At 44.4% G+C, this 27576-nt stretch overlaps 1 protein-coding gene across 1 annotated transcript in view; it reads right to left on the bottom strand.

The window, feature by feature from the left end:
• Window positions 1-27576, bottom strand: part of sspo (SCO-spondin) — a 603219-nt gene that overhangs the window by 40556 nt on the left and 535087 nt on the right. The window contains 8 exon segments of the mRNA XM_054751251.2: window positions 514-678; window positions 3793-3839; window positions 10188-10342; window positions 10413-10540; window positions 14099-14269; window positions 14388-14584; window positions 14707-14845; window positions 17924-18040. Of these exon segments, the coding sequence (XP_054607226.2) occupies window positions 514-678; window positions 3793-3839; window positions 10188-10342; window positions 10413-10540; window positions 14099-14269; window positions 14388-14584; window positions 14707-14845; window positions 17924-18040 (1119 nt within the window).

Raw genomic sequence — 27576 nt, 5'->3', positions numbered from 1 at the left:
CTCATGGAGGGGGTCATCGGCTAGCACACTGCTGCTAACCACTTAAACATTCTCCCTCTCCTGATAACATTTTACTCTCTTTGACATTGAATGTGCTACTACTAGTTTACCCGTTTAATTATAGATTCACTAGGATAAATACAATAAAGTTTACCTCTCACCAAATAGAATATTTACTAAGAAATCACGATGTAACCATGGAAACACTACTTGGTATATATGTTGTGTACAGGTATGTGCGTGTGTGTGCATGCGTGTGTGTGTGTGTGCGTGTGTGTGTGTGTGTGTGTGTGTGTGTGTGTGTGTGTGTGTGTGTGTGTGTGTGCGCGCGCGCACAGCTGCCCCCTGTTGGTTCACTCCTTCTGATTCACAGCAACAGCAGCTGAGGGGTAAAAGCTTGCTGAACGATCTACTAACATCTCCATCTCAGATTTTAGGTTCAGACTGTTTCAATTATGTCAGGATTCATAATAAACTTAACCAATAATATGTTTCCAACTGGCCTTCACTCACCACAGTCTGCAGAAACACATGTTGTGGTTCGGGTGTTGTAACCTTCACACAGGGCTCCTCCGTACTGACTTGGCTGCACTACAAATCGGGTGGAGCTTTGTTGTCCAGTACCACAGCTGGCTGAGCATGGGCTCCATGGTGACCAGTTTGACCACTGACAGTCCACTGTAAATATGAAAGATGGCAGAGAAATATAACCTTAAACTTTGAACTTTGGAACCTCTGGCCTTGATCATATTTGGCCAAATAAATTTGCCCAAAAAATGAAATGACAGATAATCTACAAGAAAAAAGAAGTCTACAACTAAAAGTATTTCTCTCATTAAGTAGACTCTAATTCATATCTGAGCTACTGTCATAAACAAACCTTCAGAAGAAAATATTTATTGCAATTATCATAAATTCTATGGGATACTCTGGTTAAAGGGTTAGGAGTTTGCCACGTGAGCAGTGGGATGCTAGTTTGAATCCAGCATCAATCCTTGTCAGTCATTGGATCGTTGGGCAATACAAATCACCCTCCTTACCTGCTGGTGGCAGTTTGACCTCTAATCCACACTGGAGGCATCAGTGATGAGGAACGGCAATGGAGCAGTTTACTTCCAGCAGAGACTTCCATTGGCTTCTTCTCTGCCATCCTACTCGCTGGACTCATGAAATCAAAAACTTCCTCAAGACTTCAAAGGCATGGCTCGTTTACGCCAGCCACCATTAAACCAAAAAGAAGACGAAGGAGATTTAGTTTGATATCTCCAATAGGGTTGGGCAATGAGCATCATTTGGAACCGGGACTTACTGTCAGTTTTCCTGGAATCGTTCAAATTTTTTATTTAGACTCCTAGTTTAAATTCCCAGGCTGCCGACTGGAAGAACAATCTCTGTCCAATCTCTGTGAACAAAAAGTGATCTGCAGAAAAATTGAGCGTTTGTGGAAGAAAACCCGTCTCCACGTCCATCTGCTGCATCTAAAAGATCATCTGACATCCTTTAACTCTGCAGTCAGAGACTCGACGGTTGCCTATTTCTCCAACCTGGTGTCCCAGAGCAAAGGGAACCCCAAGGTGCTGTTTAACACCATCAGCAGCATCGTCTCTCCTGCCTCTCCTACAGCCTCCATCCATTCTGTTGCAGACTGTGAGAACTTTCTGTCTTTCTCTGTGGACAAAGTCAATAAGGTTAGATCTAGCATCTCTCCTTCAGCCTTATCACTGCCTCTCCCGACTCCAACCAGGCCCATCATCCTAGATAGCTTTGCTGCTGTTTAGCCTGAGCTAACCAAACTAGTTAACTCTATGAAGACCTCTGCATGCCCCCTCGACATCTTACCCTCATCTTTATTTAAAAGTACTTTTCTGTCCATCGATCCCAGCGTGCTCTCTATAATTAATGCTTTTCTGGTCTCTGGTCAGGTCCCTGCTTACTTTAAGAACGCTGTAATCCATCCGCTTCTTAACAAAACCGAGTCTCAACCCCTCTCTACACAGCAGCTTCAGACCCATCTCTAAACTTCCGTTCATCTCCAAGATCTTGGAAAAGGTTGTGGCTAAACAACTCAGCAGCTCTTGATGAACATAACATCTATGATAGCTTCCAGTCAGGTTTTCGTAGAGCTCATTCTACTGAAACAGCTCTTCTTAGAGTCTCTAATGACCTTCTGACTCACAGTGATGCAGGAGACCGTTCTGTTCTGATCCTGCTGGACCTGACTGCAGCCTTTGACACTGTTGACCATCACCTGCTACTGGAGAGGCTGAGAGACTGGGTAGGCCTATCAGGATCTGCCCTGGAGTGGTTCTCCTCTTATTTGTCTGAGTGCTCCTTCTCTGTGGCCATCTCCAAGTTTAGGTCCTCCACCACCTCCCTCACCCATGGTGTCCCACAAGGTTCTGTGCTGGGGCCTCTACTCTTCCTCCTCAATCTGCTTCCTCTTCAGCACATCCTGAGCTCCTTTAAAGGAATCTCCTACCATCTTCATACAGATGACGTCCAACTGTGCATCTCCTTTAAGTCCCATGAGATATCCACACCTTCATCTCCTCACGCTTAGACTACTGCAACTCTCTTTTCACGTGTCTAAGCAGAACCTCCCTGAACCGTCTACAGGTAGTTCAGAATGCCTGTGCTCGGCTTCTGACCAAGTCCTCCAACACTCGTGTGTGACCGTCAGAAGGCTGAGCAATAAGCTGTAGAACAACTAAAGTCATCACACTAGAGCAGCTCTCTCTGTGGTGGACCACATCGGGTTCTGCCTCTAGGAGCTGATAGGGATCCTAAATAAATAAATATAATAATAATAAATCTCACCAAATGCAAGGTTGTGAGATTTGTTTTCCCTCTTTTTAAAACTATTTAGTCTGTTGAGAGTTTTAACATTTTAAATGTGTTAGGTTGTTACTGACAGCAGCTACATTTAAGTTTAGTTTCCCTTCTGACTGAACGGCTGCTGCAGCAGGTACGTGTAGGCTCAATCATACCGGACATAATCATCCTGATGGTTTTAGGTGCAAACAGATGGACGTTTTGCCTCTCATCCGAGAAGCCTTCAGTTCCCAGACTTTGGTTGTGGTCAGAAACAAGCACACAGGTTGTGCTACAAGTCTTTTTCTTGCTAGATACTTTTGTTCACAGAATTAAAATTCATGTTGAAGTTCAGATTATTTCATCAAGTAAGATCCGTGGTTAGCTGGCTCACTTAAAACTTGTAATGCTTTTGGATCCTGCCACTTGAAAGAATCAGAATCGGGAATCGATAGGAACCGGACTCGAAACGAGGGATCAGAATCGTTCAAATTCAGACAATGCCCAGCCCTAATCACCGTTTGATTTCATATTTAATGTTTGTCCTCTCAGGACTAAAGCCATGAAAAACACAAAGTTGCACTTCCAAAAAGATGCCATTAGGTCATATTTATTAATGTAATAGATAACAAATCACTTCTCCACAATAGTCTTTTATTCTGAAAAGTTTACACTGATATCATGTGTGATATCCTGTCTAGCCCTATGTGAAAATGTACGCATCCCAGAAGTGGCTGGCAGCAAAAAGAGAACACAGTCCTATCTTAGTGGCCGGTTTGGATCAACCCATTGACTAGAATGAATTCTAATATAAGCAGAGACGTTCCTCCAGTGTGGATTGGGGGCGGGTACCATGGCAGCTTTGCCCCAAGGCAGCTGTGGCTACACTGAAGGTGTAAAGTCCTCTGATGCTCCACAAGTGCAACTCATTAACCATTTACTATCAATCTGTGAGTGGAAACTGTAAGCAGCCTTACTCACCATCACAGGTGTCAGAGCTACAGTTGAACGCTCCATCCTGGCAAACACTACAGAGAAGTAAAACCAGAGAATTATCATTGGGACAATGTAATTAGCAATAGTTAGGGCAACAATTTAACACCTACTGCAATGCTAACCCAGTCACAAAAACCCCAAATAAGCTCATTGTCTCATTGTTACTGATGTGCTGCATTCAATGAACACAGGTTTGGTTTGGTTAATTAGTTAACATCCAAATACAGTTAAATAACTTGCAGAATCTACTTTATCGTCATTGCCTCAGCGTGCTGAAGCATAGAACCATAGAACAGCCTGACCAAGGTTACACACAGACGTGTAGAACAAAAACACAGATACAGGCAGACCACCTTCTTAGGTAAATGAATTGAACACAAAATATCAACATGCTTACAAAACAAATCACTCAACCACTACTGCACTTATTCAAATAACTGATTATTGCTTAGAGAATATCGATAATAATAAGCTAATTGGTTCTATATTTCTTGATTTAAGTGCAGCTTTTGATGTTTTAGATCATGATATTTTACTACAAAAACTTAAACACTATGGATTTCATACATCTGCTCTTAGCTGGACTAAAAGTTATCTTACTGACAGAGAATATCAATTTTATTTCAATGGCAGTTTTTCTGAAAAGGGTCTGATGGAATGTGGTGTTCCACAGGGAAGTTGTTTGGGACATCTTTTGTTTTCTATTTTTTTTGAATGATTTTCCGTGGGTGCTGCAATGCGACTACAGCAGTATATGCAGATGATATTACTGTTTTAGCTTCAGCACATACGGAGAGAGCATTGAATGAAATATTAAATAAAGAGTTAAGAACAGTCAAGCAGTGGATAACTGCAAACAAATTAGTGATTAATGCAGGAAAAACTAAATGCATGGTAGTTGGCTCCAAACATACTTTACAGACGATGCCAAAGTCACATTTAACCCTGAGTAACAACGTAATAGAACAACTAGTAGAAGTAAAATTACTGGGAGTAATAGTTGATTGTAAGTTATCATGGAAAGCCAGATTAATTATGTTTTACACAAAATGGGGAGAGGTATGGGCATAATTAAATTTTGTTGCAAATTTATACCACAATATTTACTTAAATGCCTTGTTCAATCATTGGTGCTTTCTTGTGTAGATCAAGCATCTATTATTTGGTCCAGTACAAGTGAAAATAATTTGCATAAGCTACAAGTAGCACAAAATAAAGCTGCTCGTATTGTTTTAGGCTGCCCTTACAGAACGAATGTGGGAACCATGCATGAAAATCTTGCTTGGCTTGATGTGAAGAGTAGATTGAAGTATTTCTTGGTAACAACTGTGAGGAAAATAATAATTACAAAAACACCAAAAATTATACATAGCAAATTATTGTTTTTTTCAGATAATCATACTAAATACACGACAGATAAATGAGATGAAATGTGTTTTACCACGCAGTAGAACAAATCAAATTCAACGACCTTTTCACTATAAAGCTATGATTGCATGGAATGCATTACCTAGATTTGTAATTTTTGAAAGTAATAACATTTCTTTTCAGAAGAAAATTTTTTGTTTACACACTTTATTGTATAGTGACAATGAACTCTGCAATGAAGGATTGTGAATCTGGGTTTGAGGTCGAATACTGGATATCGATGAACTATGATACGAAACAATGGACATGATGTCACCATTCTGTTATATTTTATTTTCAATCTTTATTGGTGTGATTAACTCCTTTCCCGATATTACTTTATATATGTAATTTTGTTCTACATATGTGATTTCATCTTGAGCTACTGGTATTATGTGAATTAGGGATGTGTGAGCGTGAATGTGGGTGTGTGTGTATAGGGTATTGTCTTATGTAAACAATTGTATGAAAATGTATGGGACCCCAGGAAGACTAGCATCTACACTTAGGCAGAAGCTAATGAGGATCTCAATAAAACGAAACGAAACCACCAGAGCAGCTATTTCCAGTTGGACAAAAGGTGAAGACATGTTCCATCCAGACAAGAGGACCAAGAGCCAAAGGAAACGCAACTGCACCCTCAATGAAGACCCAAAAAATGTTTCTGAACTGTTTCAACTTAGCAGTCCTCCCTTGGTATTATTAGTCTAAATCTCCCAGATTAAAAAAAATCTATCTGGTGCAAAATTTATTTATTTCAGTAATTCAACTAGACTGAGAGACAATATAAGGGCTCAGGAACTCTTTGCAGGTGGTTTCTATTTGTAATTATACATTTTAGTTGATTTGGGTAGTGTTTCATATCGCACTGTCACATTTGAAAATAAATGCATTTATTTAGAAATTAAAAAGCTTTCGTTTACTGTAATAATAACCATGTCGAATGTTTGATTCTGTCTCTGTCATGTTCTGTGTCTCTTTGGTCCCCAGCCCCTCCCTGGTTTCCCCCATGTTCCCCTAGTCACTTCACTTGTTTTTAGTTTTCTATAGGTTCAGATTCTCTAGTTCAAATCTCATTTAATGTGTTGTGTTTCCTTCCCCTTTTAGGTAATTGGTTTACTTATCTTTAGATCTCCTGTGTCTTAGTTCTACAGTGTTTAGGCTTATTTTAGTTTAGTAGCTTTTGTTTTACAGGATATAGGTCTGGTTTTCTCCCCTGCCAGTTTCTGCCAGGGGTAACAAAGGCAATGACATTAATCACCAGACACCACACCTCCTGCTCTAGCCAATAACAGAGCTGTTGCTAGGCTGAGGCCGTGTCTTCACTAGGAACTAGCAACCACCAAAAGAGGCGCAGCATACCACAGCTTGACTGAGAAGATAAGTACTGAGGCCTAGTCCACACGTAGCCGGGGTTCTTTGAAAACGAATAGCCGCCCCTCCAAAAACTTGCATCCACACCACCGCATTTTAAAAACAAACTCTGTCCACACGTACCCGGATAAATACGTTGTTAAGGACATGCCAGACCCGTAGGCGGCAGTACTTCCCCCGTTCTTAACCTCGTCCTTCGTCTGTGGTCTTCCGCAAGGAGCAGTAATTCCGAATGCAAAAACAAACAAGCAGAAAGCGCTTGGACAATTGATGGATCGGGTAGTGACAAAGCGCAGCTCTGAGGGCTTCCACGATGCCGGCTAGTGTAAACACAGGTCGCATATGTGATGTCAGCATTTTTTGTTGTGGAAAGTGACGTTGCGGACCTTAAAACTCCGGTTTTGTCTGTCCACACGCAGACACCCAAAACGGAGAAAACGCAGATCTTCACTTTGGCCGGAGTTTTTAAAAAGATCCATTTTCGTGTGAAAAAACTCCTTTTTCGTGTGGATGACAGGCCAAAAACGTAGAAAAACATCTACGTTTTGGCAGATCCCCGGCTACGTGTGGACAGGGCCTGAGACTTGCCTTAAAACATGAATACTTAAAAAGAACATTAAGACAGTCAATTAAATAAAAACTTTAACACCATAGAAAATGTATCCTTTTGGGCTTTCGCCAAGGATCGTCAAGAGGTTTTTGGCTATTAACCACAACCACCGGCGGTACAGACCGCTATGTTATCCTCCATTTCCGAAGGCAGCATCTCTGCACCTCTGATGGGCCGAACCACCACATCCTCATCTCTAATGGGCTGTCTTTCCACATCGACCTCTTCACTGCCTGGTTCTGACAGCTCTGCCTCTTCATCCCCGGTAGTCCTACCATCCGTCACAACAGCCAAGGGTCCAGGCTTCCCCTTAAGGTCAGCGTTGCTGGCAAGGCGCAGTTCCTCCTGATGCCACCTCCAGTCTTCTGGTGGGTCAGGTCACTAAGGGATCTGCCGCCTCACCTCATGACCCATGGGGCTGAATGGTGGCGCAGTGGTTAGCACTGTTGCCTCGCAGCACGAAGGTTGCAGGTTCGAAACTCGGCTCGGCTGTGGCCTTTCTGCGTGGAGTTGCGTGTTCTCCCCATGCATGCGTGGGTTTCCTCCGGGTACTCCGGTTTCCCCCACAGATCACAACATGCCCTACAGGTTATAAATTGTAAGTCGCTTTGGATAAAAGCGTCTCCTAAATGAATAAACATAAACATAATCTGCGCTCAGGGCCTGGAGTCGCCCCAGGACTTCCACACCACAGTGTCAACATCTTCCAACACTGTAATCTCAACCCAAGCTCCATCCACCAACCACCCGAGCCAACAACTCTGCCACATCTCCTCCATCCACCCTGAGATGTCACCACCTTCAGATTGCTGCTCCTACAGTCAGAACCGGCTACCTCTCCTTCTCCCCAATCCTGTTAGTGCCACCACCAGTTCCGACAGCTCCGCAGCCTCATCACAGGTGGACTGTTACCCAACACCATAACGATGACGTCATAAACGTCTCCACCGTCCTCCAGACGCCCAGTCCGAGCTCCAACATCCTCCAGACGCCCAGTCCGAGCTCCAACGTCCTCCAGACGCGCAGTCCGAACTCCAACGTCCTCCAGACGCCCAGTCCGAGCTCCAACGTCCTCCTGGCGCCACCTCCAGTGTCTGGTGGGTCAGGTCTCAACAGGTCCTGCCGTGCCCTCGCCTCAAGGTCTATTTTTCATGGCCAGGAGTCCCTCTTCCTGATGCCTGCTTACCTCCAGAGGGTACATGGGGTCCCCCGCTACTGCTTGGCCCAGAGTTTCCGCCTCCTCCTGTAGATGTGCCAGAGACTCCACCTGCAGCAGCTCCAGAGGCTTGGGCCCCACCTGCAACGACTCCAGAGACTTTGTCCCCGCCTCCAGAGGCCTCGTCTTCAGAGACTTCGTCCCCGCCTCCAGAGGCCTCGCCTTCAGAAACTTCATCCCCGCCTCCAGAGGCCCCGCCTTCAGAGTCTCCAGTGGCCCTGCCTCCAGGCCAGTCAGCAGCAGCGCCTCCAAGCCAGACAGCGGTTACTGCCAGCCCTGTCCTCACCTGTTGCCTCCTGTACCCCGGACGCAGGCCCCCCAGACTCCGGCATCACCACCGCCTGTGTCCATGGCCCCCAAGGGTCCACTGGCTCCACCGCCAGTGTCCTCGGCTTCTGTCTCCCGCCCCTGCCTCATTGCCGCCGGCCCCCCAGTCTCCTGGTCTCTGGTTCCCCGTCGCCGGCCCCGCAGAGTCTCCTGGTCCCCAGTTCCCCGTCGCCGGCCCCCCAGAGTCTCAAGGTTCCGGGTCTTGGTCCCCCATCGCCAGCTCCCCAGAGTCTCCTGGTCCCTGGTTCCCCGTCGCCGACCCCCCAGACTCTCAAAGTTCTGGCTCTTAGCTCCCAGCCCCTCCCAGGTTTCCCTCATGTTCCCCTAGTCACTTCACTTGTTTTTAGTTTTCTCTATGTTCAGATGTTCTAGTTCATATCTCCTTTAGTGTGTTGTGTTTCCTTCCCCATTTAGGTAATTAGTTTACTTATCTTTTGATCTCCTGTGTCTTAGTTCTACAGTGTTTAGGCTTATTTTAGTTTAGTAGCTTTTGTTTTACAAGATTTAGATCTGGTGTTATCCCCTGCCTGTTTCTGCTCCTCCTCTCAGTTTATTAGTCTCACCTGTGTCCAATTCCCTTAATCACCCAGCCCCTGTGTAATCACCCTGTCCTGTCACTCAGTGTTTTGTTGGTCCATTGTCTTTGTTAGCGTGCTAGTTTGCCTCCTGTGCTTTTGAGTAACTCCTCTACAAATAAAGGATTCTTATTTTTGCAACCGCTCCTGCCTGTGTAGTTCTGGGTTCCTACATTTTGGGTCCAAGCCTCCTTCCCTCAACGTGACAGTCTCATTCTTCTTCATTATACTATCATATCAAAGCAATTTTATAATGTAATAAAATCTAATCTAATCTAATGTAATATAAAAGAATATAATTGAACCTATAATATAACCTAAAATAAAATAATAAAACATAACATAACATAATATAATTTAAAATAAAATAATATAATATAACAAAACATGATATGTTATATTATGTTATGTTATATTATATTATATCATAATATATAATATAACATAGCATAACATAAAATAATATCATATAAATAACATAATATAATATATAATATAACATAACATAACATAATATAATACAAAATAATATAATATAAATAATATCATATAAATAACATAATATAATATAATATAATATAATATAATATAATATAATATAATATAATATAACATCTTTGTTAAGTGCAGGATGCAGAGACATGGTGCACCATTATAACGTCCCCAGAGAACAAACTCATTCCTACTAGAGACCTCTGCAAATGTATTGATGAAACAAGTTTTCCACTCCTTTAAGCAATTAAGGGGATTTCCGACTTTATCCTGACTGAGTTGTTTTGCTGTTACCTGATCTGGGATAGATAAAAAGCAATCCACCCATGTCTGTCTAAAGCTACCTCATTAGCCTAAATCCAGGTTCACAGTGTATTACCATGTGTTACAGAGATGCTGAATAGTTGTTCCAGGCTGCAGCAGAACGTCTGTGAAGACCTCCAAGCTTGCATTCCACTTTTGGAATTGAGTCAGTAAAGAGAGGGTTGAACAGGGACAATAAGAGTGATCCACGCAGGAACCCCCGTGCAACACCTACAGAGAACACAGAGACACTTTTAGAGTTAGCCGGGCTTTCCAGATACACAGACATGGATATACAGACCTGCTGTGGAGGACATGTGCAGCCAGGGACACATGCTCCAGGTAAACACTGTGTGTGTGGCCAGAGGTCCTCACAGGTATGCGGACAAGAACCTGAGCAATCACTGTACACCTGGTGGTGGGGGCATTCTGCAACACATAACATAATGTATTCACAGCCAATGTTTCTACGTCAGACTCAATAAAGCTAAATACTTTTGAAGTTGTAAATACCAAAGTCACACCACCGGTTGATTAAAATGAAAATGAATTTTAAATAAAATAAACTAAGACTCAAACCAAATAAAAATGTCAAAATGAAGACTGGTGTGACTTTCTGTGAAAGGTCAGGTACATTAGGTGTGTTACAGATGAAGCCTGAGGCCATGTTTCACATAGATGGCTTTGTTCTAACCCTCTCTAGGACCATCGGTCTCTTCTGTCCTACATGAGAACATTATCGTCTCTAAAAGGGTAAACTTTGTCAGCAGATGCAGACGGACTGCTGAGACTGGACCTGGTGAGTTGGCTCTTCATTGTTGTAGTGTATATCATGACTGCCTGTATTCAAGCCTTCCTGCTGGGTTAGGGTCATTCGCAGTACTGGCACTTCTCATTTTTATCTCAGTGTACCAGCACCTTTTTTCTAGGCTGCTTTGTTAGTTGAAATCTCTGAAATTTCTGAAAAAAATTATCTGTCCGTCTTCTAGTCAACACCAGCCATCCACAGTCCCGTCCCCACCAGTGCCGCCTCTCCTCATAGCAGAAGCTTCAAGAGGAAGCATTCTCTGCAAATGTGCCAAGGGCGCAGCGCTACCTTCAGCAGGCAAGAGGAGTTATCCGACAAGCACACATTCCCGCATGCAGCACCCGACCAACGTGTGGGTAAATGTGCCGACAGGTCCAAGGTGGAGGAGAGGTGGCATCCAAACAGAAATACAGATCAGGAGTACTAGAAACAAAATGTCCAAACAAGAGGAGGAGCGAAAGTGGAAACAAAAAGAAAACATTCACATAAATACCCCAGCTGCTACTAATCATGAGACAGAAGAGAGGATAATTCTGTCTTGATGTGGACTGCAGATTCAATTTTACAGCAGCTGATGATCATTTATTAAATTCAGGGCCGGTGCTAGCCATTTGGGTGCCCTAAGCACAAATGCTCTGTGGTGCCACCACCCACAGCTTTTGGAAATGGACAGAAAGAATACAGTTATGTTAAAACCAAGCACACCATTGTTTTTGTTGTGAACTTCCCAATATGTTTGATGTGTCACATGACCCTCTTCCTATTGAAAAAAGCTGCGTAGAAGAAACAGATTCTACATAGTGAGTACTGACTGTTGCTGTGTGTGTGTGTGAGACCTGCTGTGTTTGCTTTTAAATTTTTTTTTATTTGAATTAAAAACCTGAACATAGCAACTCATTTTACTCAGTAAATAATCCAGCTGAATGATTATTTTGAAAGAAATTCTGATCACCCCACCCCCAATCAATCCCTGCTCCTGGATAAAAAACGGACATTCTGATCAACGTAGGAACCCCCCCCCCCCCCCTTCCTAACCCTAACCTCAGCAAAAACCTAATTTAAACCATACCTCTAAAACCAACTGGTACAGTTTCAAAAAAGCGAGTACCACCAAAATGTCCTCACTTTGACCAATGACCTCACTCTCTTGGTGAAAACCTCACGTTGGTCCTCAGTAGGTAGTAAGTACAAGAACACACACACACACACACACACACTCAGTAGGCTGTACTCACCAAGTTCTGCATTTCTTCAGCGCAACAGGGACATTTTCAGATGCAGGGCTGGCACACAGAACCGAACCAAACCAAACCAAACCAAACCGGAATAGCTCAGAATCACACTGCAGCACAGCGAGTGTTTTAAAAAGGTAATCCAAGGAACCCCAGCATGTTTGGTACAGTTCTGACCTTTTTTGTTGAAGTTATTAATCTTTTAAATGTATGTAGGTGGTGCTGTGGAGAAAGTGGATCACATGCACCAACATTTTGCATATGGTTCAGTTAGGAGCTGCATAAATATCCATTTCTTTAAATTTGATGCAGACCAGAAGATGAATGTGGAAATTACAGCCAACGAAGTTCAATGGCATGTAGTCATTGCTACCACATCTCCACACCTTCATTGGCAGTACTAGATGCAGTTGTATGTCATCATGTGTCCTGGAACTGGGCAGTTTATCATCTTGATTAGATGAAAGAGGTCAACTGTTGACCTGTTTAAGACTAGCTGCTGTGAAGGGGCATGGCTTTGGCGATGTCAGCAAATGAACAAGTAAATAGCTTCAGGTCTGGTCTGTGATGATGCCCATGAAGTTTGAATTTGCTCTGATCATGCAGGTGGAAATTATAAAACCAAGGAATTTCATGGTGACAGGTCAATATTTGAAGCTTAGCCACACTGACACCGTAAGACTTTTCAAAAACCTGTAGGTTCAGTTTATTCCCCTATGTCTTAAGAGTCCATAGCAGAAATTTTAAGGTGATAGTTGAAAAGGGTGATGGGGGCTTAGCGTACCTTTAACATGTGCAAAAAACACAAAATGGCATAATTGGACCAAAATGGCTGACTTCCTGTGGGATATAGCACATGGCTCAAAATGACTTTTTTGTAGGTCCTGAGTCACTACAAAAGTGTACAAAAGTTCACAATCATTCAAAGCATGGCTTTGGGCTGTGAGTTTTAATGGTCCCAGGAGGTGCTATTTCTATAAATTGGCCACGTCCACCAAATTTTGACAGCAGTTTCTATTGGGGGTCAGACTAGGACCACGCACCAGAAATTTTGTGACAAAAGGGGAGGCAAACAAATGGCCATAGCATAACACCTGACTTTGGCACACCATCACAGCCCTGCCTTCTTTTGAAAGCTCCATAAAATGATGCCAAGCAAACCCAAGCTTTCTTCAATTACCTGCTACAAATCTGTGGTGAGTAGGTGAAATGGCAAGATTTAGGACCTTTCAGAGTAAAACTTGACATTTTGCATCCTGGGGGGTGGGGCTTGTGTGAAATCATCATTAAACCATCAATTTTTCTTTGGGGGCCGATGAGGAACAGCCATAGAAAATTTAGTAACTCAATTCCTTTTGGATATGAAATTATAGCTGTTAATATTTTTTGGTAAAAGTAACTAGAATTTTTTGATTTAGCATTCAAAGATCAGTCAGGTTGATGTTTCATATTTATATGGAATTATCACATCTGATTGATCATTTGTGATAAATGTAGACAATCCTTAACTCTGGATACCGGCCCTCCAGGCTTGGAATTGAACACCCCGTCTCTAATCTGTCCTGTTTTCACTCATTTCCTCATCTTTGTGAAGCGTTGTTTATTTTTAATTCCTTAACTTGATTTGCCCCCACCTAAATTTACAGGTCCCATTATCTGCGATCGGAGATACGTGTGTGCAGTGCTGGTTGTTGGCATGGTAACAAGGTTGTTCACTGAAGAACAACGTACTTTAACAAATGTAATAAATGATTCGTGTTTACAACATTACAGCAAAAAATACACAGGGACAATGAAAGGGCTGTCACTGTTAATGTAACAGCAATCAATACAAAGCTTTAAAAATGAAAAATGACTCTGACCATCAGGTTTGTCGACATAGTTGGGACTTATCAACTAATATGAACAGCACTAAATGGAAGTCTCCTTCAATGTGCTTTATATTACCAGGTAGGCAGCTGCTGGTGTTACAGATCATATGTTGTTCCAGTGGTCCGATGCAGGCTGCCCCACCAGGCTCTGGCTCTTGAAGGATTGTTTTGTTCCGTGTCGAAACCCCACCCCCACAGGTGGAGGTGCACTCACTCCAGGTGGACCACTTGCTTAACAAACAACCCGCTACACAAAGAAGAAAGCTGGAATGATTACATGGGTAGAGGTGTGCGTTTTAAATCAAGTGCAAGTCAATAAGAATGACGTCGTTTGCAACACATCTTGTATTCCTTCCACCTCTGACCTGGACAAGAGGGCAAATCACAGCTTTCTATCAGCTTGGTGTCTGTGCAGTATGGTCCACCTTCACTGTCTTGGCAGCTCCGTGTCCTCGTTCTTTGACCACGTCCACAGGAGACTGAGCAGGAGCTCCATGGGCTCCAAAGATCGTAAACTGGACATGGAAGCTCAGTACACACCAGAGTACCATTCTCACACACGCTGCAGATTAGGAAGTTTAATCAGGTGTCTCATTCCATTTTAGAGGGGGAAAAAAAGGTCTGAGCAGTAGTACAGCACAACATGTTGCTCTAAAAGTCTCAGCAAATCACACATGTTCTCACCAGGTGTTACAGTCATCGACAAGCTGTCCTTTAGGGTTTAACTCCAACGTCCTGTTGTTTGACGGGATCCCACAGCGACATTCTGTCACTGGCACACAGTGGTTGTCCTGCAGCAGTTGTCCATCTGGACACCGGCAGCCTGAGGGTAGGGTAACAGAAACAAAAAGGGGAACACTTAATAATAATCTTTTGCTATTAAAAATTAGTATGTGTTTAGTAAAGCGTGAACAGGTCATTTCTTAGGTATTAGGTAATTATACAATTCTATTTTACAGGCTGTGATGATGTTGTCTCTCAGTGCGCCCCAGGGCAGCTGTGGCTACATCGTGGCTACACACCAGTGTGTGAATGGATGAATGACTGACTGTGTTGTGAAGTGCCATGGGGGGTTGTACAGGTCCTTCTAAAAAAATTAGCATATTGTGATGAAGTTCATTATTGTCTGTAATGTACTGATAAACATTAGACTTTCATATATATTAGATTCATTAAACACAACTGAAGTAGTTCAAGCCTTTTATTGTTTCTAATATTGATGATTTTGGCATACAGCTCATGAAAACCCCAAATTCCTATCTCCAAAAATTTGCATATCATGAAAAGGTTCTCTAACCGAGCTATTTACCTAATCATCTGAATCAACTAATTAAACCTAAACACCGGCAAAAGATTCCTGAGGCTTTTAAAAACTTTCAGGGATGTAGGGGTGGCCGGCCCCGTGTGGGGATGGGGGGGGGGGGGGGGGGGGGGCGGGTCCATACATGTATGCTGTCTGGAAGAAGGCGAAACATGCGGCAGTGCCTGGCCCGGGCTCAAGGGCCTCAGGTAGACCTTGGCTTCTCTGCTTTACCATCACAGGGGAGGGGGATGTCAAGGACGAGGAGGACCCAACCTTACCTAGATGTCCTATGTCTTATATATTCTGGAACCTGTGCAAATGCAGGGATGGGATTCGATATTCTACTAGGGTAGGGCTGCATTGGTTCCCTTGGACTCCGTTGAACTCTGCGATGCTGCTGCTTTGGGCCCTGGTTAGATGGGCTGGGGTCTCCATGCCCATGGTGGCATTTTGGCAATGGAGGTGCCTATTGGGGCCAGTGGGGGAGCTGGCTCCCAGGAAGGCTTAGGCCAACCAGCCATTCCTCCCCATCCCCACACACATTTTTCTCCTCCTGTTCCCTCACATCATCACACAAACATGTACATAGGACCTTGGGGGTGGACAAGTCAGGGAGTGCGGGTATGGACCCCATTTCCACATTCCTTTGGCAACCTGCCCCCCAATTTTATTTGCACATTAAACACTTCCACCAACGACATTCCACCCAAACACACACTTAGGGCCTTGGGAGTGAGCACATTCAACGGCATTTGGCAAGGAGATCTTTCAGCCTCATCCCAAGTGCCGTAGCCCACTTCCAATTTTAAACTGCACTTAGACACTGAGGGCGGTAGGGGGAAGAGGGGTGGTGTGGTGGCCTCAGCTGGCGTAGGCCAGATGATGCCTCCACTGCCTGCTCACCACAGCCATGGAATACACCTCATCAACACGCACCAACACCGTATTGGAGCAGGCGGAGGGAGACTAGGGGTCTTAGCACACCTCTGTTGTCGCTTGGCTTCCCAGTGCTGGAGACTAGGAGGGGGAGCTGGCCGTCTGGTTGGGGTCTGGGGTGGTGGGTTGAATTGCTCGGCGTTGGGCGGGGGAGCCTGCTCATCAGCACCCCAGCAGAAAGGGTCGAACTCTGGGAACCGGTGATGGTTGTACCCTTTGTGCAGCAGTACCAGGACCAGAGTGAATAGGGTGTGTATGGGGAGCATGAGTGGGTGTCCAGCGTGCATTTTTGTAAGTCTTGTGTTGTATGTGTATGTGTAAGCATGAGGGAGGGAGTGTGTGACTGTGTTTGTGTATGACTGTATATGTCAAGTGGGCCTTTGACTCCTCCCCTCTCCTGGGACTTCTTTTGATGCTATACATCTTCGCCTCCCCTTCCCCTGCCACACTTGGTCTGGAGTGTGGTGCTTTGGTCTGCCTGAGTGTTTGCGGCTCCCGGGTAAGGGGGTTTAAGATTTTTGGCGTCTGCCTGATTAATCCAGGTGGCTGCCTGGTGGGATCTGAGTCCCTGGGCTCTGTTGGGTCACCCCCTGGGTCGCAGGTCGCTGGGTTCCGGGCTCAGCCGGCTTGGGGGTGGGAGGCTGCGGGCGGGCCTGTGGGCTTGCTGCTGATATCCCCAGGGACTCTGCCGGCTGCTGGTTGTGGCCTCCTGGGGCAATCCTCTGCACCTCTCGAGGGGGGCAGGGGCTTTTCCGGTTGTAGTCTCCCTGGGGTCCCTGCACTCTGGGGCAGCTCCTGGATCTCCAGGGCTTGGAGCTCCTTCCATCTCCTACACATCTTTGCGGGACAGATCTGTGGCCCCTCACACTCTCTATTGGATGCTCCTATAGAGAAATCTTACTTAAACAAGCACGGGTACACACACAGATGCTCACATGATGCTCTCATAAGTATGGACTTGGGCACGTTCAACACGTCTTACGACTGTGGTTGACACTTAATGCACTGTGATTTATTATCATGTGATTGTTCAGTAAAACAATGTTGATTTTATATTTCCTCATCAGGTTGACGCAGTGATAATTTGCTCCTGTTGTATTGTTCTGTGTCCCCTTTTCTGCAGGCCTAGAAGCAGACTCTTGTTCATCATTGATTGTTCATTTCTGTGGGACACCCCCCCACCCCCCTTGTCCGTTCCTTTCCCTTTCACCTCTGTCTCCGTGTCTGGCTTGAATTACAAGCATTCAAAAAACAACAACAATAAAGTTTTAAGTATCAGGCATGACATTAAAAGCAGACGCTTTGATGCTCCGCCTGAGAGTAAATCTGTTAGGCTTGTCACCAGCATTAAGACATTAATTCTGTTTGCTTCACAGCCAGACAGGACACGGGAAAAAATGAAAATAAAAAAAATTAGTATTAACTTGAGTGCTTCAGCCTTCTTCCACTTCACTTATAAATGTTTATGTAAATGTTGTCACAATCCTTTATTAATGATTTGTTCATCATTAACTGAGACCTTGCAAATGTTCTGTTCATGACTTAAAAATGTTTGAGGAAAAAAACATTGTTATAAAGTGTTACTACAAAAGCAAACCCTGGAAATGCTTTATACAGGGTGATGGATTCCAATATAGGTCTCAAGCTTGAACTGAGGTTTACCTGGGTGACAGGTTCCTTGGAGACACTGAACATGCTCCCATAGGTCAGCGCAAGTGCGAGGACACTGATTAGCACAGGTGCCTTGGTAGGACCGTTTTCGATCCTCACAGTGCTCACCTAGACAATAGAAAATATCAAAATATCACTCTCCCTCTTCAAAGTCATAAACAAATGTGATCAGCATCTTGTTACGTATCCAAGGGGTCAATTTTCATCTAATTGACCACACAAGATAACCTTTCATCTACAGACATAACCCCACTATCTATCTGGCCTCGAAATCCAGATCGTGCTGCTCAGTGCTTGTTTACATACAAGAAGACATAACAAAATCGTCAAGGTCTCCTGCAAAGGTCCTGCAATCTCTGCGTAAAAGCCAGACCTCAGCATTCCATGGAATTACAAATAATTTTACTGCTTAAAAGTCTAAATAATCAAATGTGTTGAATGAACAAGATGTTTAAATCAAATGTTTGAAGAATCTGCTTTATCGAATGATGGCAATAAAATGAATTGTGTTCCTGCAATGATCCATTTCAGATCTTATTATCAGTGTAACATCCAGCAATGGTCAGTTTTTAAGTACAGTTTGACCCTTCGACATCTGGTCAAAATGGAGACATGAGACTGCACGTGTTTCCTTTAATCGGCCTGCCTTCATCCCATCAGCTGGAGCTCAGGGCCTCTCTGCAGCTCTGAACACATGATAACGTATTGTCAACAATGATGTTCCCTCCTCAAGGTCCAAGCTTCCTTTATCGTCCTACAGGATTCTTCATGCCTCTGAATAAGGAACACTCGCAGCTCGGATTAGTTGCTAAATCAAAGAATGGTTTCTTGAATGAAATATGAACATTTAAAACTTATAAGTTAGATAATCATTAAATAAATGTTTGTTTATTGTCACTTATAATAATTATAATATCATGAAATGCTTTCATTAATCTGTGATTGAAGTTTGAAATGAATGTTATGTTATGATCACATTGGAAGATTGATATATGTTTCGGCATGTTGATATGACAAGGTGTCACGGTGTAGGAGGTGGAGACAGCGGACCATGTGTGGATGAGCTGAACGGAGGAAAAATGCAGGCTTCGGTAAAAGTAAAAATGGTTTAATGGCAGGATGGGATGAACAGGACACCGACAAACAACAACAACAAAGAACTGACAAAGGACAGGGGCCAACAGGTGGTTTAAATACAGAGGGCTAATTAGGGAAACATGGGCAGGTAAACCAGGGACAGGTGAGAACAATAAGGGCAATCACGGCAGGAGAGGAACACAGTCAGGTTGGGCAGGGGCAGATCGTGACAGTACTCCCCCCTTAAGGGCGGATACCAGACGCCCACAAGGCTATACAACAGGAGACGGGGACTTGAGGACTGGAACATGACTTGGACTGGAACATGACTTGGACTGGAACATGGACTGGAACATGACTTGGACTGGAACATGACTTGGAGTGGAACATGACTTGGACTGGAACAGGCGTGGGACCCAGGCAGAGAACTGCAGGAGCAGGCGTGGGACCCAGCATGGACTGCAGCAGTACGAGACCTGCAGGCATAAGCCCCACAGCGTGGACCAGGAAATGGACGAACGGCAGGAGCGACGCCAGAAAACCAGGATCGGCGGCAGGCACTCGACAGCCGGTCAGAGCAGGTGCATGGCACAATTCGCTGGATCTCCGGCAGAGGCTTGGGTGCAGGGAAGCAGGAGAAGAGCGGGGAGACCAGCCCTACCACCCCGGAGAACGATGGCGTGCGTAGGGGGTGTAACTCCTTCCAGGCTCCAGGATCCGCGGCTTCCATGACACAAACGGGACAGGGGCAGAAAGCAGGAGAGGAGAAGGGCTCGACCACCGCAGGAAATGAACTGGATGCGCGAAACCCACCCAGAGGCGTGACCACCCCGGAGAACAGGTAGGATGCGCCAACACCCTGGGCCAGAATCTCCTTCTGCTAAAGGACAAAAAAAATAAAAATAAATCCTCCAGGGAGATTTAGAAATGCTCACCACAGGTCCCGGTTTGGTCAGTTCATTCTGTCACGGTGTAGGAGGTGGAGACAGCGGACCATGTGTGGATGAGCTGAACGGAGGAAAAATGCAGGCTTCGGTAAAAGTAAAAATGGTTTAGTGGCAGGATGGGATGAACAGGACACCGACAAACAACAACAACAAAGAACTGACAAAGGACAGGGGCCAACAGGTGGTTTAAATACAGAGGGCTAATTAGGGAAACATGGGCAGGTAAACCAGGGACAGGTGAGAACAATAAGGGCAATCACGGCAGGAGAGGAACACAGTCAGGTTGGGCAGGGGCAGATCGTGACACAAGGTCATCACCATTTACACTCATACAAGGACAAAATAAAGTAAAGTCAAACTCGTGACACATAGATAGTCCTTTACCCCAGATCAGAGCATCCGGCATCAAAGAAGGTGTGTTTCTTAGGTTGTCTTGGTAATATTCCTTAACATGTCAACCTCTGGTTGACTACACAAATCATAACATGAGAATACAAAAACAGAGCTCACTTTACAGTGACTCAGTTCTTGAGAAAGCTTCAGACCGGCCATCTGAAGCAAAACCTCTCTAACCCATCAAAGCTTTTGACATGCCGTGAAAATCTTTTTGCATCTGCGAAGCTGACACAGCAAACGGTTCCTACAGAACAAGCTTATATTGTTCCGATTCCTTAAGAGTCCCCGACGCGCGGTTCCATCCATCTGTCGTGACCAGAGACATCTCTCGACTGAAGAGTCGGTGCTACGGTTTCTACAGCCCTCTGTGCCAGAGGTCATCCGACCTCTCTGACCTTCGGATCCACGAAGAGGGTCTCCGAGAATGGGTGAAGTAGACACACAGATTGCGTCTGATGCCTTTTGATAATAATTAACTTCATAGATTAACGCAAACCAAATTCTTTTACACCCAGAACTCAGCTTTCTTACATATGGAAGTTCTGATAACATCACATTCACACATAGGCACCATACACTACACCTACTCCATCTAAATCCATCCACTCGCAGTTTATATTAGTTAACGTGTCATGTTTTAATTGTTTGGAAAATAAATTCTTACTTTATAAACCTGACTCTTTCCTGAATCAAAACGAAGTGTTTACAATCCCTGAATAAACAAATAACCCTAGAATCTTCTGATTAAACACAGTAAAGACCAAACAGGTCGATATTCTATATTTAGATAGAGTATCACGGCTTATTGGTCATAAGTAGAGGTAATATATGTAGCGATAAATATAGATCTATATCTATTTTTCAAATGTGGCATGGATTTAGCTTGCTTCTAACCTTATCTTAATTAATCGGGGCACCACCAGTTTCCGGAACTGGACCGTTGGATTTATTATATATATATATATATATCTTCGCAATGTAATCAGTCTCAGAGTTAGCACCACAAATTGATCTTTTTTGGTTCCATATCGTGTTATTATGGTGAGAAGGTGTAGTGTAGTGGGTTCGGTGGCTCTGTGGGGTTGCACTCTTTTCCGCTGGACTTAGAAATTAGGCACCAGTGATTGCGAGCAATCGGTGTCTGGAAAACAGTCAGCTCCCGCCTGGTGCTGTAGTCTGCAACCAGCATTTTACACGCGATTTCTTCGCCAACATGATGGAGTTTGAACTGTGTTATTCTTATTCTGCACGTCTCTGTTTGAAGAGGGAGGCGGTGCTCACCGTGGCTCTTCCGCGATTTAGATGCAGCCCACCGACTCTGCTCCCCCACCATGGCGGGCTCCAGTCTGAGGTGAGTAAGCTAAATAAAAGTTTTAACATCTTCTAAAGACAATTCCCTACCTAAATGCAAAGATTGAGAGACGTGGTTCACTTCTGCACTGCCTTCGGGCTGATTTATCAAGTTCACAAAATGTGGAACGGGATGTAAGGTTAGAATCAGCGGCGAATCGAAACATATCTCGAAGCCCTGGCCGAAGAAATGGTCCACATGACTATTACTGTCAGGCTCGGAGAAAATTCGGGTTGTTTTTGTGTCAGTCGGTAATTCTGCTAACAGTGGCTCTAACTTAATTGGAGTAAGATGGCGCTTGCGCATGGTCACGCTACGAGCTGCTCGTCCTCTTTACGCACTGATACCTTGCTTTTTATTGGTTTTTATTGGTGTTTTATTGGCTTTTATGCACTTTTCTTGTCGCTGATCCCTTTTTTGAATGGTGTGGATCCTCTGCCGACATATGATCGAGCTGCGCTGCTGAGGCTTCGTCCTTCCGTTGATGTAGCGGGCAGCGCGCGCTGGGAACCGGGCTGTGCGAGCTATGAACCTCACGGACGATGCTGCTGGTTGAACTGCCCGCGTGCTCTCTCCACCCAAGCTGCGATGTGTCGGCCCTCTGTCCGCCCCAGCTCGAGAAGGAAACATCGGAGAAGACGAGGAAAGAGAGGTAGCCGGCGTGTGAGACGTCGGCCTGGATCCCTGAACAAGCGGCTGGCCCGATCCGGCCCAGCTTCTGACCCGATGGTTCCGAGATGTCTCCTGGATTACTCGGCGCCCTGCTCAGGGAACTCGGCCGGCTCTGAGGGTGAACCGGCACCGCGCCACGGCCGATCGGCTCGAAGATCTCGCCAGACTGGGGTTTGCTGGGAGAATCTGCGCTCGGTTACGGGCACAGAGTTAGAGGGGACTGGGTCCGTGCGCGATCTCGGTGCTGCAGCCCCGCTGCAGACCCGGTTTGGTTTGGTCAATGCCAGGTCTGTGCTGAACAAAACTTTTATACTTCGTGACTTTTTTATTCAGCATGACCTGGGTTTTCTCTGCATCTGTGAGTCCTGGATCCCGTTTGGTGACACAAGTTCCCTACTCGAGCTCGTACCACCTGGCTGCTCGTGTTTTAATACCCCCAGACCACGGGGCAGAGGTGGAGGGCTGGTTGTTGTTTTTAAATCCAGCTTTCCTTGTAAACAGCTTACACCCACCATGTCATTTTCTTCCCTTGAACTGTGCTTATTTGAGCTGTGCATCTCCCCCCGCCTGCTCGTTGTGCTGATTTATCGCCCTCCAAAGACTGACTCTAACTTCCTTAATGATTTCTGTGATCTTGTGGCAGACTGCATCCTAAAATATGATTATGTCCTATTTTTTGGTGATTTTAACATCCATATCTGCTGTCCTGACAATGTGCTCGCTAAAGGTTTTTTTAATTTGCTAGATTCATTCAATCTAACTCAATGGGTATCACCCCCAACTCATGCCAGGGTCACATCCTAGACCTGGTTATCTCTTATGGTCTACCCGTCATGAACCTTGTGACTTTGCCTCCTGTGTTCTCTGACCACTCTCCAATACTCTGTGATGTTACGTTGCCATGTCCTGTCCCTGTGTGTGAAGCTCCCGCTACTAGGTTCAGAGCCCTGGATGCAGAAACAATTTCAGAGTTTGTGGACTGTATGTCTGTAAGGTTAGAGACCTTTAACCCAGATCCATCTAACGTTGATCACTATTCACAACACTTTGATTTACTTTGTAATCAGGTCCTGGACGTGGTTGCCCCTCTCAAACTGTGCAAGTCTCGACCTAGGTGGGAGCCATGGCTCTCTGATGTCACACGGGCTTGCAGGCGGGCGTGTAGATCCTCTGAGAGAAAGTGGAAAAAGGATGGCCTACAGGTCTTGCGTGAGTTGTTCAGAGCATCTCTGGTTGCTTATCAGGAAGCAGTGAGGGCTGCCAGAACGGCCTATTTTGCAGACATCATTGAGACAAACTCCAATAATCCTAAGATTCTCTACAAAATGCTAAACTCAGTTCTGGTGTATCAGGAGCCTAGCTCCATGTCTCCTACAGCTGCTGGAAACTCTGAAGCTTTTCACAAATTCTTTGTTGATAAAGTGTCGGGCATTAGAGCAAGCATTTCTGGTAACTCTGTTGACCCTGTTCCAGTTCCTCCATCACCACCCACCCTGAGCTCCCTCAATACAGTTTCATACTCTGAGCTGAGTAAGCTAGTTGCGAGGCAGAAGCCTTCTGGCTCTCCACTTGACATTCTGCCGCCTTGTCTCTGGAAGGCTGCCTTTCCGTGCCTTGGCCCTTCACTTGGTCAGATTATCAATGGGAGCCTCAGCACAGGTGTGGTCCCAGCTGCTTTGAAAGCAGCAGTTATTCGGCCGACCCTGAAGAAACCTGGTGCTGATGTCTCTGTGATAGAAAATTACAGGCCTATCTCTACCCTGCCCTTTACATCTAAACTGCTTGAGAAAGTTGTTTATCAGCAGCTGGTCTCACATTTAGCTGACTCTGATCTGTTTGAGGTTTTCCAATCAGGGTTCAGGTCTGGCCATAGCACAGAGTCTGCTCTACTGAGGGTCCTAAATGACATCTATCTATCACTAGATCAGGGAACATCTGTGCTGCTTCTGTTGTTAGACCTGACAGCAGCCTTCGACACAGTTGACCACGCGATTCTACTCGATCGCTTGGAACGATGGGTTGGGATCAAAGGGTCAGCTCTGGATTGGTTTAGATCGTATCTCCACAACAGGACATTCTGTGTTAAACTGGGTGATGTTTTTTCTTCTTGGGAGGGGCTCCGCTGGGGGGTCCCGCAGGGGTCGATCCTTGGTCCACTTTTGTTTGCCATTTATCTGCTACCTCTGGGGTCAATCTTTCGTAAACATGGCCTATCATTCCATCTGTATGCTGACAATTGCCAGATTTACTCTCCATTGTGTCAGGAGAAAGGTCACTCTATTCAGTCCTTTGTCTCCTGTGTTAATGAGGTGAAGTCTTGGCTAATGTCCAACTATCTACATCTGAATGAGGGAAAGACAGAGCTCATTGTTTTTCACCCCAACAGCAGGAATGTGGATCGTTATGCTGATCTTGGCCCTCTTTCTCCGTACTCAAAACCAGTTGTTACCAGTTTGGGGGTGAAACTTGATGTAGGACTTAAATTTGATGCTCACATCAATTCTGTGATCCGGTCCAGTTTCTTTCACCTGAGACGCCTTGCTAAAATCAAGCATATGCTGTCGAGAGCCCACCTGGAGCGGGTACTGCATGCCTTTGTTATTTCTCGGCTTGATTACTGCAACTCTCTATATGCAGGGTTGTGTCAGTCAACACTGCGTCGCCTACAGGTTGTGCGGAACAGCGCTGCCAGGTTCCTGACTGGGACCAGGAAACGGGACCACATCAGTCCAGTTCTGGCCTCCCTGCACTGGCTTCCGATTTGCTATCGCTCACAATTCAAAATACTCGTCTTTGTTTATCATTTCTTCCAGGGTGGTGGTCCCCCCCTATCTGGCCACTCTCCTGAACAAACATTCCCCATCACGCGCTCTGCGCTCCTCTGACCAAGGCCTGCTCGCTGTCCCTCGGTCTAGGTGTCGTACCCGTGGGGACCGGGCTTTCTCAGTCCTAGCACCGTTACTCTGGAACCAGTTGCCACCCTCAGTTAGGCTGTCCCCTTCTCTGCCAGCCTTTAAGAATCACCTAAAAACACACCTCCTCCGCTTGGCGTTTCCAGAACATGTTTGATTTTGGCCCTCTTTTATGTTGAATCCATTCCACAGTTTTCATTGGTACACTCAATCCATCCACTCAATCCAAATGTGTTTCACACTTTTGTCCTTTACCGGACTGTTTCATCTATCTTGTAATTTCCATTTTGTACTTTGTAATTTGTATTTTCTAATTTGAATTTCTTTTATTGTTGATTTATTCAATATATTTACTTAACTGTACCATGTTCAGCGCTTTGGGCTTCCTGACAGGGTTGCGGAAGGCGCTTTATAAATAAAGCTTTGATTGATTTGATTGATTGAACTAACGCAGCACTAGCTGACAGACAGCATTACAGCGTGAAATCCAGCTTTACACCACAGCGTGACCCGGTTCTGTGAGGAATTCTGTTCAGGAGGTCGCATTTCAGGCTTTCTTCACATCATATGTGACTTTTACGTTATAATAGCGATCACACACTAGGAATGTTATAAAGTGCCTATATAGGACAGTTTCTTTTGTATATTATCTGACTTTATAAACTCCAACAACAATGTGCTTCTATTTTTTGTCAGGCTAAATCTACCCAAGACATTGGCTGTCAGACTGATTTAGCTGCAAGAATGCACTTGTCCAGGCTAATGTGAAGCCTTACCCATAGCAAAGGTGAATTATTTTTAATAATCGTCTATGTAAACATTCTATTATCACCTTCTAGTTTTAATTTGTTTTACGGATTATTGTTACACGTGATTTTATGCTCTTTTAAACATTTATGAATGTGCTGTTTCTTTGTGTTTTACATAGTCAGCCAGTTTAGAGCTCCCAGCCGCAGAGTGTCTTGTGACACAGGGACCATGATGGAAATTCATCTTCCAGAAAGTCCCAGAGCAGCGTCCACACCCCCTGAAAAGACCAAGATGTGAGGTGTCTGCTGTTGATTCCAGCTTCCACCTCAGTGACAGTGCAAGCTCAGTGAACTGTTCAAGGTAAAAAAATTTTAAACATTTCAGAATTTTTAAGATATTAACAATTAAATAAGTATGTGATTACATCATGACATCATGAAGGAGGCTACTGATTCTGGCCCTGTGACACTTGGTGGTGACGTGTGAGCTGATTCACCTGGTAAATAACTTTTACATTAAATATTTTGTTTTTGCTATCAAAAGTAAATTAACTAATAACCTGCATTATTGCAGGACACTCAGCAAAATATGGACTCTACACCATGAGGCAGGCACACATTAATACTCTATAAGAGCACATAAGGTGAGCAACACCACATATTACTATTGTTATTACTGTACACTGTCCTGGATTTGTTTTCTTTATGCATCTCATCATTAGCCTGGCTGATCACCTGATAACTCCTGTCATCTGGTTGTGACAGCATGAGGATGTCCTCACACACCTGTAACCTATCAGCTCATCAGGCAGAATAGAGAGAGAAGAGACAACACCACATCTCCTGTTCCTGGAAAGCCTTCAGCCATCCTTCGATGACTGAGAACCTCCATCAGCTCTGTCTCCTGTCTGCCTACAATTATTGTTTGAATGCTGTTAAGCATTCAAACTATTGTTTTCCTGTTTCTCTTTATTGTTTGAATGCTGTTAAGCATTCAAACTATTGTTTTCCTGTTTCTCTTTATTGTTTGAATGCTGTTAAGCATTCAAACTATTGTTTTCCTGTTTCTCTTTATTGTTTGAATGCTGTTAAGCATTCAAACTATTGTTTTCCTGTTTCTCTTTATTCTTCTTCTTCTTCTTCTTCTTCTTCTTCTTATTCTGCTTCCGTACACTTTTTGAACCGCTTCTTCTCCTTCAAATTTTGAGCTATTTCAACTATTTTATACCAAAACGTTCAGCTCGTTAAGCTCTTTCCGGCTATTACTTTTGGCATTGATATCTTTAAAATTTTTCGAGTTATTAAGCTTTTTCTGCAAAAAAATTCCCATTGAAATGAATGGGATTGGTCAATTTTCAGCAAATTCCTATCACCTTTTTGACCTAAAACTCTACTGGGTTCCTTTTAAGTCAGAGACTTCATTCAAAGTTTAACAAACTCACAAGACTTTCCTGTTTAACATATTAAAGAGGCTTTTTGATATCTTTTACGGTTTTTCTAAAATCGCAGGTAGAAGTTGAGGTACGACTTGAAATTTTCA

Source organism: Nothobranchius furzeri, chromosome 7 (assembly GCF_043380555.1).
Source record: "Nothobranchius furzeri strain GRZ-AD chromosome 7, NfurGRZ-RIMD1, whole genome shotgun sequence".
Taxonomy (NCBI): domain Eukaryota; kingdom Metazoa; phylum Chordata; class Actinopteri; order Cyprinodontiformes; family Nothobranchiidae; genus Nothobranchius; species Nothobranchius furzeri.
The sequence above is the reverse complement of the archived record's forward strand: the minus strand, read 5'-3'. Positions and strand labels throughout refer to the sequence as shown.